We start from the raw sequence: 12,363 nt of genomic DNA, 5'->3' as shown, positions 1-12,363 counted from the left end.
AGCTCAGTCCACCAATGAGCTTATTTCTGCTGAAAATTCATTAAAAGTAATAAAATCAAACAAAGTGTACGTTCCAAAAGTACATGTTATGAACCTTTCCAAACCAGTTTTCCTTGCTGAACATATTATCAGGTGGGTAGGAGAATTGATAAGGACTTTGAAAAACAGAAGAGCAGTGTGCTGAGAACCCGAACAACATTCTCTACTCTCTTTAACAAAGTCACTGGATGTCTGCCATGTTAAAATAACAATGTCCAGGAAATGACTACAAACTGGGCATATGACTTCAGCACCATGATTTCTTAAACTACTGTTTTACAGAGGTCAACCTTTGAAACCTGTGAAAAATAAAACTTAATTACAAAGGGTGACATTAAAGGAGAAGGAATATTTAGGGCCAGATTTATTAAAATATGTGGCACTCAATTTACTGCCAATTGCTCTAAATCTAATGCTCTCATATTAGAGACTGTTTGTTATCTCACGGTAAATGTTTTGTCTTCTTCTACATTTGTACAGCTATTACAAAATTTTGTACTTATAGCCCCCTCTCCCTGTTAATGCCCCACCTGCCCCCCTGGCAAAACTTTGCTAGACCCACCCCTGCACAGTTACCAGCTGTCAGCTACATAAAAAAAATGATCCTGGTGTTATTTGTCTCTCAGAAACAGTTCATAACTTCCCTTCAACTCATTCATGTCACCTAAAAGGTAAACCTGTTTCTCCATCACCTGCTCAGCTCTGATGATTCAGTAAGGACATCTCTTGGTTTCATCTTCATGTTTCCCTCTCACCACCAGTGGCGTGTCTAGAAAATTTTTGTTGGGGGGGCCAGGTAGGGGCACAGATTTGGAGAAGGATGGCAGATGTAATTGGCAGATAATGTTTAAAAAAAATTCTACCAACCGTTAACCATAATTCAATAACCCTATAAACCTAATAACCGAATGCGCTTTTAACTTTTATTAGAATGAGATTTTAACCACTACGGTGCAAAGTTTTTAGATACTGTGTTGATAAAGTACAAGAGATACAATCAGTGCTTTGTCAGTGTTTACTCAGCATTCAAGGACAGCAATATTTTCATAGTATTTTTACTAACATATAGTGCACATATGTTTTGGGCAAAAACATTTTTTAATATTAAAATACGAACATTTGTAACAAACAATTGACAAATTAGCCAATGCAAAACTTTATCTGCCTATTAAAAAAAGAAGATAATCTTCTCACAAACTGGTGTTTGATTTTGAAACAGGAAAAAAGTGGGGAAACAAATGAAAAGACTAACATTTGAATAAAACCTTAAAGCAAGTAAATACTTTATATGCTGCCTTATGGTAAACTTTGGTAATATTGATAAAGAACAACACTGGCTGATGATGAAATACAGTCAGCTGGCATGATAACACTGCCAGTATTAACCTGCAGGGCTGGACTGGGACAGAAAATCGGGCATTTTGACTAGAAACCGGCCCACCAGGTATTAAAGCCATAAAGCCTTTGAATGAAAACAAACGCTGTTGTGACAGTGATGTACACTGTCTTGTTGGTATATGTATGATTTCTATACATTTTAAGTCAGATAAAAACTTTGGTTGTAAGATTTAGATAATTATTTAATAAAAGCCAGACATTTTAAATGAGAATAAGAAAGAAAAGTATTTCGTTGTGCCCCCTTTTCCCTGTTAATGCCCTACCTGGCCCCCCTGGTAAAACTTTGCTAGACTCGCCCCTGCACAGTTACCAGCTGTCAGCTACTTAGAAAAGGATCCTGGTGTTATTTGTCTCTCAGAAACAGTTCATAACTTCCCTTCAACTCATTCATGTCACCTAAAATGTAAACCTGTTTCTCCATCACCTGTTCAGCTCTGATGATTCAGTAAGGACATCTCCTGGTTTCATCTTCATGTTTCCCTCTCACCACATATCCAAACCGATATCATGACCAGCAGTTTTACAGCTGTGGCTCCAGCAAACATCAGCTGATACTAGAAATTAATATTAAATAAATTCTAACGACAGCTTATCAAGCTTAAACCTGCTGCTGTTGTTTAGCGCGGCATCTGCTGGTTTCCTCTTTCTGGCGCATAGTGGGCGATAAATAAACAAGAGAGAAAAGCCGATCAGCTGATCATTGATCAGTTTCATGATTGAAGTAGCAACAGGAGAGGCAGGGGGAGAGAATGAGAGAAGAAGAGGCAGCTGTGCAGCGTAACAACAGAATAACTCCAGCTTTGTGTCTTTTTTTCATTAAAGCAAAAGTACGGGACAAACTGCGTCTCTTCTCAGCTCAATACGAAAAGTGTAATATTTTCTCTGAATGAGGGACCATTCCACTTTTTAAGGAACCGTTGGCAACTCTACTAACTAACCTTATGAATAAAATAAAGTTCACTATCAGTAACATCATAGCACCCACCCAGCTGTATAGAAACTCCGTCATGCTAGCTAGTACGCAGTAGAGTTATTCTAACTGACTGTAAAAAGTCAGCACAACGAAAATAAACTCCACCTAAACTTGGTTTATATCTGACCCAGATAGACTGAAGGTCATAACTTCTTACCTGAAGTTCAGTTCACCTGACACTCGGACTGGCGGCTGCCTCGGGTCTCTCCTCCTCCTGCCTCCCCTTCCCTCATCCACCTGCTGGCCTCTGTGGAAGCCCCGCCATAGCCACCACCAAACAACTGAGTTATTTTTACACATCGACCTGCATCTGGCCAATCCACCACCTCTCATTGTTCATGCCATTACAAAAAAAAATAAAAAATAAGTCACCGGGCATATGCCCGGGATGCCCGATGGCCAGTCCAACTATGTTAACCTGCAACCAAATCTGCAGCTCCATACAGCAATGTTATGACTTAGATGATATCTTATAACTCATAACTCTTATGTTAGCTCCCCTCAGTAGCATACTGTCTGAAATATTCGATGGCTGCAATAATTCTTTAAGTGTTATTTTTTCCTTGGTATTCTAATTTCACCGAAGTTTACCAAACTCAAACTTAATATTACTTACCGGGACATTTATTCTGTCCTCATTTTCTTTCACCGAAAAATTGTTTCCTGCAGTGCCGTCTTTCGTGCTTGGCTCGCCTACCTTTGCTAACGTGATGCACATAGCGCAGAAGCCGATGCTGCATTCACTTACACTCGGATATCTGAGCTTCACCGTGAAAACATAATCGTACATTTGATATTTGATTGAATTTTATTGTTTTACCTTTGGGGTGGCACCTGGGGTGGCCAGTCTGGTTGGGGGGGTGGCCTGTGCCCCCCCAGGCCACCCCGCTGGACACGCCACTGCTCACCACATATCCAAATCGATATCATGACCAGCAGCTTTACAGCTGTGGCTCCAGCAAACATCAGCTGATACTAGAAATTAATATTAAATAAATTCTAACAACAGCTGATCAAGCTTAAACATGCTGCTGTTGTTTAATGCGACCTCCGCTGGTTTCTTCTTTCTGGCGCAAAGTGGGCGATAAACAAACAAGATAGACGTGACTTGCGACAGAAAAGCCGATCAGCTGATTATTGATCAGTTTCATGATTGAAGTAGAAACAGGAGAGGGAGAGAATGAGAGAAAAGGCAGCTGTGCAGCAAAGACACAGAATAATTCCAGCTTTGTGTCTTTTTCATTGTAGCTGAAGTCCAGGACAAACTGTGTGTCTTTTCACCTCAATACGAAACACGTAATATTTTCTCTGAATACGAGATAATTTCGTTTTTTAGGGGACGGTTGGCAAGTCTAATAATTAACCTTATGAACAAAATAAAGCTCAACATCAGTAACATAATAGCACCCACCCAGCTGTATAGAAACTCCGTCATGCTAGCTAGTACGCAGTACGAAAATGTCAGCACAACGAAAATAAACTCCACCTAAACTTGGTTTCTATCTGACCCAGATAGACTGCAGGTCATAAATTCTTACCTGAAGTTCAGTTCACCTGACACTCGGACAGGCGGCCGCCTCGGATCTCTCCTGCACCTGCCTCCCCTTTCCCTCATCCACCTGCTGGCCTCCACCACTTGCTAATGTTACTGAATCTGTGGAAGCTCCATGATAGCCACCACACGAAGTAAGGAATAACGACCCTATCTAAATCCCAGTAACGACTAACGCGTTCCTGATTTTGGCATAATAACTAGTTACCGTGCTCGTTACCACAATAATAACGTAGTTACTGTAACGCATTACTTAATAACGTGTTAGTCCCTACACTGTAAACGAGGTAATAAAAATGAGTATTTCCTAGGAATTTGTAGTATTCAAACAGCATTTACTATAGTTGATATGCAGATTCTCCTGGGTGACATCACTCAGTTACGAACCTTCCTGAGCAAATGAGACCACTGGAGCAAAGTGAAGACTTACTTTAGATTCAGTGGAGTTCCATCGACCCATTTCCAATTTCCTTCCTCTTCCTTGTCATTCAAACCAATCCAAGCATATTCCTTAATGTAACTAGATATAAATGCCTGTAAAATATTTATTGTTTAAAAGAGTGAGGAAAGTAATTGATATAAAACATTTTGAGGAGTGTAATTTTGAATAACTATTTACAAACACAATGACACATGCATACTGGTTATGCTGTACCTTTTCTTCAAGGTTTTCTATCACCATCAGATCTGCTCCTTTGCTTCTGCAGTCGTCTCTACCTTCATCCCAGGAACCAAGCTTTTCAGATAATACATAACAGCTATGACTGAACATGATCCATCCTTCAGGACATACTTTCTCTGCAAAAAACATTGAACAAGAGGCATTATGGATGCACAGGCCTGACACATGACAGCTATTTTGTGAATTCTTGATGTCACTCTGTAAACAGGCCAAATAAAATGTACACAAAGATATTATCTCACTGATGTTACAATGTTTTAAATCAAATCAAAATTTATTTATATGGCACATATTAAAACAACAATGTTGACCATAGTGCTTCACAGTCAGTAAAAGCACGAGACAATTAAAACAAACAATAAAACAGGACAACAAACCATAGGTAACAACACAACACGCTAGAACAGCCAACTAGTTAGAATCAAAGGCCAAAGTAAAAAGATAAGTTTTAAGACGTGATTTAAAAGACTGGATAGTCTCGGTAGTACGAATATGAACAGGGAGGTTATTCCAGAGTCTAGGTGCCACGGTTGCAAAGGCCCGGTCACCTCTCGACTTCAGTTGAGACCTAGGTTGTGCTAGGAGCATGTGATTGGACGATCTAAGTGCTCTGTTGGGATTGTATAAGTGGAGTAGTTCAGAGAGATAGCTGGGTACTAAATTATTAAGAATTTTAAAAGTGAACAAAAGAATTTCCTCAGTGATAGTTTTTTTTTTTTTAAATTGATTAATATGTGCTTCACTGAAAGTTGATGTAATCATTAGTTCTTAGTTGAGTGGGTATTTGCTTAAACATTTTTCAGCAGTAGTTGAGTCCTGCACTTCAGCCCTAAAACGGATAAGCAGTTACAAAAAAATGCAAACATGGCCTGACATCCCAGTTAGCAGTTAGGTAGAGACCTATGAAATGCAAATGACAAGTATCTTGTTCTCGTTAGGACCCAGGATTTTATTACAGTAGTCAAAAGTTACAACTTTTACTTAAAGCTACAGTTCAGCTGACACCTTTCGTTTCCCCCCTTAAAATGAAAGGTAGGGTGTAATCAATTTGATTTGTTTGCTCGTCTGTCAATATCAGGGTTGTCAAACTTAAATGAGCTGTGGGCCATTGCTGACAGAGTCATTGCATTGGCCAATTTAGTGTTCAAGTAGTACAAAAAAAACCCCCATTCAGACAAACAAGAAAACACACATAAATATTTCCAAAAATTTTGTGTTTTGTTTGTTGTTGTTTTTTCATTTCAAATATTGTATAACAAGACACAACTACAAACGTGAATGCAATTATTTTTCATCTCGCTCTTAACTAACCAAAGTCTTTCATTGAACTACCAAATAAACAAACTGGTACTCTCTTTCTGGCCAAACACGTGGCAGCACTTCTGCTATACTTTTGTATGTATTTAACAAACTAAAAATCCAGACATAAGTATACACATTAGTTTTTGACTGCTAGTGAAAACTGTTTTCTTTACAAATAACTCTCACCAAACTAACACGACCAATCCCTCAACGTGTTTGTACTCTCTGCTCAATATGTCTTGATATTAAATATTTATTTTGCTTTTTAAAGAACTTATTTTTTACATTGCACTAAACAACAAACAAATCCTCCCTAACAAAAAAAGTAATTTCAAGGGCCAAATTGCATCATATTTCTTCACGTCAATATGCCCAGGCCGCAAGTTTGAGACCCCTGGTCTATGTGTTTGTTAGCAGTATAGTGTCCTCAGTTTTTGAGATATCATTTTCAAATTTTTTGTCATGGTGGATATCAATAACAGCCAGAGCTGATTTAATTTAGGTGAAAATCGGGTTAAGGTTGCATAAAATATTAAAATCCATAAAAACGTCATTTTACCTACAATTTTTAATGGATCATCTTGAAACTTCACAACAATATACTAGGCCTTAAGTACCATTGTCGTTTTTAAACCAGTCCACACAATATAGCCAACAATGGCTGTTTTGTACAAGCAAGTGATAGGAAAAAAAATAGTCAAAGTAATTTAGTGTAGCACTGAATTTGAGATGCCACATCATTATATCATCACCAGACTGTGAATTTATCACTGAATTTTCAACACAAACACAAAGAAACAAAATAAGTAAATCTCAACAGCACATATCAGGACTCACTCTGTTTGGACAAACTCTGAAGGTTCTTCAACTCTTTGGTGGTTTCAGTGAGGTTGGCTTGCAGCAGATCTCTCTCAGTCATAAAAAGTTTGGAAAGTTTGTTACTCACAGCAGAGAGATTTGCATTCAGAAGGTCTCTCTCTTCAGTTATAGCGGAAAGCTTGTTAGACTCAGCAGAGAGATTTGCATTCAGAAGGTCTCTCTCTTCAGTTATAGCGGAAAGCTTGTTAGACTCAGCAGAGAGATTTGTAGCTGAGACATGATCTGAAATAAATCAAAATGAATGATTTCAATCATAATTGAACTGTTTTCTCATAAATCTAAATTTAAACATTTCAAAATGTTTCCAGAAGACAATGAAAGATGTTCATAAAATAAATGGTTTAAAGCTTAAGTGTTTTCCAAGTGCTATTAGAAAGACAAAGGAATTTTGAACACAGCTTTTCCAAAACATCCTGCTTACATTATTTTACTTTGCAAACAGAAACAAAATAATTTTGCAAATAAATAAATTTACCATGGTCAAAATGATTAGCCCCCTGGCACTAATAGTCAATTGTCTATTCTCCTTGCTGAATAACGGCCTGCAGCCATTTGTTGCAGTCTTCAACAAGTCTCTTACACGTTTCCTGACTAATCCCAGCTGATTCTTGTTAGGCAGCTACTTCTGGCATGGACCTTGGTTTTTAGTTCACCAAATATTTTCAATGGGATTCAAGTCAGGGCCTTGTGCAGACATGTCAGCAACATGCACTTTAGTTGTCTGGCGGTTGTTCTTGACTCAGAGCGATGCATGTTTTGGATTGTTGTCATGTTCAAAGATAAAGTCACGATGCAGACCCAGTTGTGTTTCTGACTGCTTGAGGTTTTATTTGAAAATCTTTACGTAGCCTATTTTCTTCATGATTCCTTCCACCTGACAGGATCCCCAGTTAGAGATGTGTTTATGCATAATACTCCCACCACTGTGATTCTCTGTCTGGACATATTGTTTGAGTTGTAAGCTAATAATTTTGTCCTCATCTGTATTCCGTGTCATACCCTGTATGGATCTTTGGGAAAATGAGAGTAAAAAATTGCTTTACTGTAAATGAGGAACTATGATTTTTGTGTTCTTTAAATGTTTTGGATCAGTGAGACTTCTTAAGTTCAAAGCTTGTGTAATTTGTCAAATTAGTTATAGAACGGGCTGATGCCATTCTACATTTTTTTATGTGGGCTGATTAGTGTTTGAGTGATAATTTATGAAAAACCAAACTCACAGTAAACACCGAGGGTGATGAGTCCAATCAGCAGGAAAACACTCAGCATTCCCAGACAGATAATAATTTCTAAGTGGGAACTATCACAGCCGCTTGTTCCTTAAAATAGAACACAGAAACATTCAAACTGTACAACAGTAATAGATGTTAAAATACATTTTCTTTTCTGTCACTTCTTTCTTACCTGTGTGACCTGGTGAAGGTTTTGAATTGTTATGCTTGGGGTATTCAACATTGACATAAATTTCCTCCATGGTTCAGATGCAGATTATTACTTAGAGCTCAGCTCTGCAGCACAGTACATATGAACTGTTTGAACACTGTCAGTTTCCTTTGAGGAAGTCACACATTTCAGATAATCCGGTCGTTAAGTGATGACGTGAGGAATCCTACTTCCGGGCCTAGAGTAGTCTGTGTTTAATATGGCTTTTGTGTTGTTAACATGTTTTATGTTAAGTATTTTCTTCTATTTAATCTCAAAAAGCTACTAAAACAGTCAGTGATCACTGTTGACCTCCCTCGGCTTTTATTACCGGTAATCATTTATTTAAGCTCAGTTTTTAAAACCTTAGGATGTAGCTACACCCCAGCCCATGCAGCAGTATATGAATGACTAACCTCGTATTGTGGATGGATTATCTCAGTTGTTCTCCTGGCTGAAGTTTGGTCCTTTTACAGCATCCTGCCATGCGATTATATTTGTTCCTGACCACCGAGAACACTCACGTTAACTTTTATCGAGTGGAAAAAAAGTTATGCTAACATAGCTGTGTCGCTAGCGGTCACCTAGCACATCATTATATACCAGCTAGCCAAACTTCAGTAACCCTACAAACGTCACTGCTGTTTAGTTTTCTGTCTTCATTTATGTTGGAAGTGATAACAGAGCTGTACGTTTTAATTTGTTTCCAAAACCCCGCAGTCAGGACATACTATATTGTATTTAGATAGACGCTAGCGAGCTAACTTTCTGCTAACTTCTAACTCCGTTAAATGTCATAAATTCTGTTTTCATGGATGCCTGGATGTTAAACTCAATTGTTACACCTGGTAGAGCAGAACGCTGATCATTTTATTAAAGATGAAAGACTTTAGACAGTTTTTCAACTCTCAGTAATGCCATAGTGATCGTTTGATATATGGACCTGCAGCGGAGTTTAGGTCCAGATACAGCTAGTGACGTCAGACTTAACGACTAGGGCTGGGTATCATCACTGATTTCTAGAATTGATTCAATTCCGATTCACAAGGTCCCAAATCGATTCGATCCACTATTCGATTTAATTCAATTCAATTCGATTCACTTCGATTTGAATCTGGGAAATTTTGACAGTCAGAAATATTATAATTCAGATCAGTACATTTACATATTTTTGTAGCTGACACTCGCAAGACTTTATCAAAGGTGTGAGCATCACAGCAGATGCCTTTGTGTCAAAGTAGCTGAGGATAAAACACAGAAAAACATGAAGGCGATTTTCCTGGCCTGGGATTTTATAAAAATATTCTGCAGTACATCAAAAACGAAAGAAAACCATTAATCAACACATGAACATTACCTCTGAAGTTACAGCGGTTTTATTAGAGACACGGCTAAGCGTTTTGCATTTTGCATAATTTTAAAAAGTTTACATTTGCTCAGTATTGAACGGCAGAAATTAGGTTTTCTTTTCGGAATTATATAAAACGAAAAAAAAAAAACGTCGGCCAACAGCGCTGTAAACAACGGTAGACTTGTGCGTAACAAGCAAGCGAATAATGCAGAAAACAGTACAGAGAGAGAGAGAGAGAGAGAGCTGTGCATCGTGGTCGAAGCAAAACAGCAAAAGTAAGAGTGAATACATGACGATGTTTATGTGAAGCATAGTTTGGATCTTCTTTTGCTGCTGGTTCGGTCAATATTGCTTGGAGAGACATCAAACTAACAGCTTTAGAATCAGTGCATAAAGGGCATAAACACAAAGCGCGGACCCGCGGATCAGAATCAGCAAGCTGTCGGCTTTCAGCCCCGACCGTGAGAAAGGCGACATCTAACTGATTCTGATCCGCGGGTTGCGCTGTGTGTTTAAGTCTTTGTGCAGAATCCATGTTCCTGCTCTCATTTACTGTCTTAGCCATTTGGTGGTTGTTGAAATTTTGTGAGATTTCACCTGAGATTCTGGCATTTCGGGCAAAATAAATTTATATTAAAAAATCAATTCAGGATTTTAATGAATCGATTTTACGTTATCCAAACCAGAATCGATTTTAATCGATAAATCGATTATAAAAACCCACCCCTATTAACGACCGGATACTTTCACATAACACTATACAAGCACTGAAATGTGAAAAGACAAAAAGTCAAACTTCTCTTTGGTTTAGTGTTCATTGCTGTGGTTTATTCTTGTGAAAGATGTAAGGGGGCATTTAGTTTTTCACAGAGGTGCAAAGAGTCCTATGCAAACCCTGTTGTTTGTGTCACTATTGGTCTTACGTACTTTAAAACAAAAAATGCATATAATATAAAGTAGATATCTAGATTATCAATCACTCTTGCTAAATACTTAATAAAAATGTTGTCCACCATGTATGGTGGACAACATGCATGGTGCATGGTATTGTTTTCAAAAAGAAAGGGCAGCAGTCTACACCTTTTATAACTGTGGCTCAAACTAACTTTTTAGAATGAAGTGTAAATTTATTTCTTCAAAAAAAAATTTGCATTAGACTTGTTCCTTTTCACATTTCATTGCTGGTATATTGTTGCGCGAATATAAAGGCTAAATTGTGACTTCCTCAAACTCCCCAAATAAACTAACACAAGTGATATGATCTGCATGCTCTCTGCTGCAGAGCTGAGCTCTGAGATATAATTTGCATCCTTATGAGCCATGAAGGAAATAGATGTCAATGTTGAATGGGCCAAACCTAATAATCATTAAATCCCACATGTATGAAAGAACTGAAAGAGAAGCAAACAGATGTATGTCAACATGTTAGTAACAAAATGCCAACTCAACACTCAAAAATGTTTAATGTTTAAAATGCTGATACTAAAAACTGGAGTCCGTTTCTTTTGTCAAGTTAAGAGGAAGTCAGTTTCTAAAACGATAATGGATAATTTACTGTTTAATTTTGGTCATTAAAAATTAACAGTTCTTCTTGTGTTATTTTTTTTACATCATGAGGAAGTCACACATATTCACAACAACATCAACAAGAATGTTCGGAGGTAGATGCTACCTAATTCATTTTTTACAAATTTTGTTATTGAAGTGTTTATTTATTAATAATGTTAATAATCTCTGATTACAGTTGAAAAATCCTATTCTGTGGGGGCAGGGAGCACTGTTTGTATAGTCCCTCATTAAGACCAGGCTGAACACTGTTAATTCTCACCTATCTGTCAGCTTTTCTACCTATAACTAATAAATAAAAACTGCAAGTGTGACACTTATTTGTGGAAAATGTACCAGTTGTTGAATTTAGAGTGTCACTTTCACACACAAAGTATTAAAATAAATGGGATTTACTGTACCAAGATTAGCGACAGAGCAGGCATGACTGTGATCGTTGCTGCTATGATGGTTATTTAGAAAGCGTAAATGGCGAGCATGACCAATAGTTTTACGCACAGTGACAGAGGTTTGTGGTTCATTCCTAAAACAGCATTTTACTGGCCTTATTGAGAACAAAATGCCAAATAATTCTGGCAGAAATACACACACATACATATTGTTGCACAATCAGAGTTCATTTAAATTAAAATTTAAAATCAAAGGAGCTACTGCACTGTTTTATTATCTGAAAGGTTGGACTCTTTTTTGTGGGACAGGCACTGTATCTGTTGTAGCATTTGGAGTGCCCACATAACAGCTTTCGGGAAGACACACAAACTCATAGTCCAAGTTTTCAGATTTTATTATTTAGTGGTTGGAATTTCAAGTTAATAATTTAATTTCTAGAATTTCAACTGTCCAGCACTCCAGACAAAGAAAAGAAGGGGCCACTCCCTAGTGTGCAGGGTCTTCTTCCTGTTTGTGTATGTTAGTGTCTGTGTGAAGTCTACTTTCAATACTCTCTTCTCCTTGACTCTGACTTGATGAGTGATGAAATATTTCTCCCTCTGAAAACGCTATGTCCAGATGAACAGAATCAACTTTTTAGGGGGGATTTCCTTACTTGCATGCATCAAGACAATTTGCATTTAAATTTAAATTTAAATTTTCAGTTTTGAATGAAAAACAACATGACAGTGCCATGTTTTCATGTTCAGAAGCATTATTCAGCAGTAACCACAGAATGCAAACATCACTTTTTGTTTTCTGCTGTATCT

The 12,363-nt window shown here is 37.7% G+C and overlaps 1 protein-coding gene across 1 annotated transcript in view; it reads right to left on the bottom strand.

Moving 5' to 3' along the window:
* The window catches only part of LOC146500353 (uncharacterized), a 29,580-nt gene that overhangs the window by 952 nt on the left and 16,265 nt on the right, over nt 1-12,363 (bottom strand). The window contains exons 2-6 of the mRNA XM_085135655.1: nt 8,230-10,989; nt 8,046-8,144; nt 6,784-7,047; nt 4,618-4,760; nt 4,393-4,496 (exon numbers count right to left, since the gene is read on the bottom strand). Coding sequence (XP_084991781.1) covers nt 4,393-4,496; nt 4,618-4,760; nt 6,784-7,047; nt 8,046-8,144; nt 8,230-8,299 — 680 coding nt within the window. The 5' untranslated portion in view covers nt 8,300-10,989. The remainder of the gene's footprint in view (nt 1-4,392; nt 4,497-4,617; nt 4,761-6,783; nt 7,048-8,045; nt 8,145-8,229; nt 10,990-12,363) is intronic.

The sequence above is a fragment of the Neolamprologus multifasciatus genome, chromosome 16, assembly GCF_963576455.1.
Source record: "Neolamprologus multifasciatus chromosome 16, fNeoMul1.2, whole genome shotgun sequence".
NCBI classification, from domain to species: Eukaryota; Metazoa; Chordata; class Actinopteri; order Cichliformes; family Cichlidae; genus Neolamprologus; species Neolamprologus multifasciatus.
The sequence above is the reverse complement of the archived record's forward strand: the minus strand, read 5'-3'. Positions and strand labels throughout refer to the sequence as shown.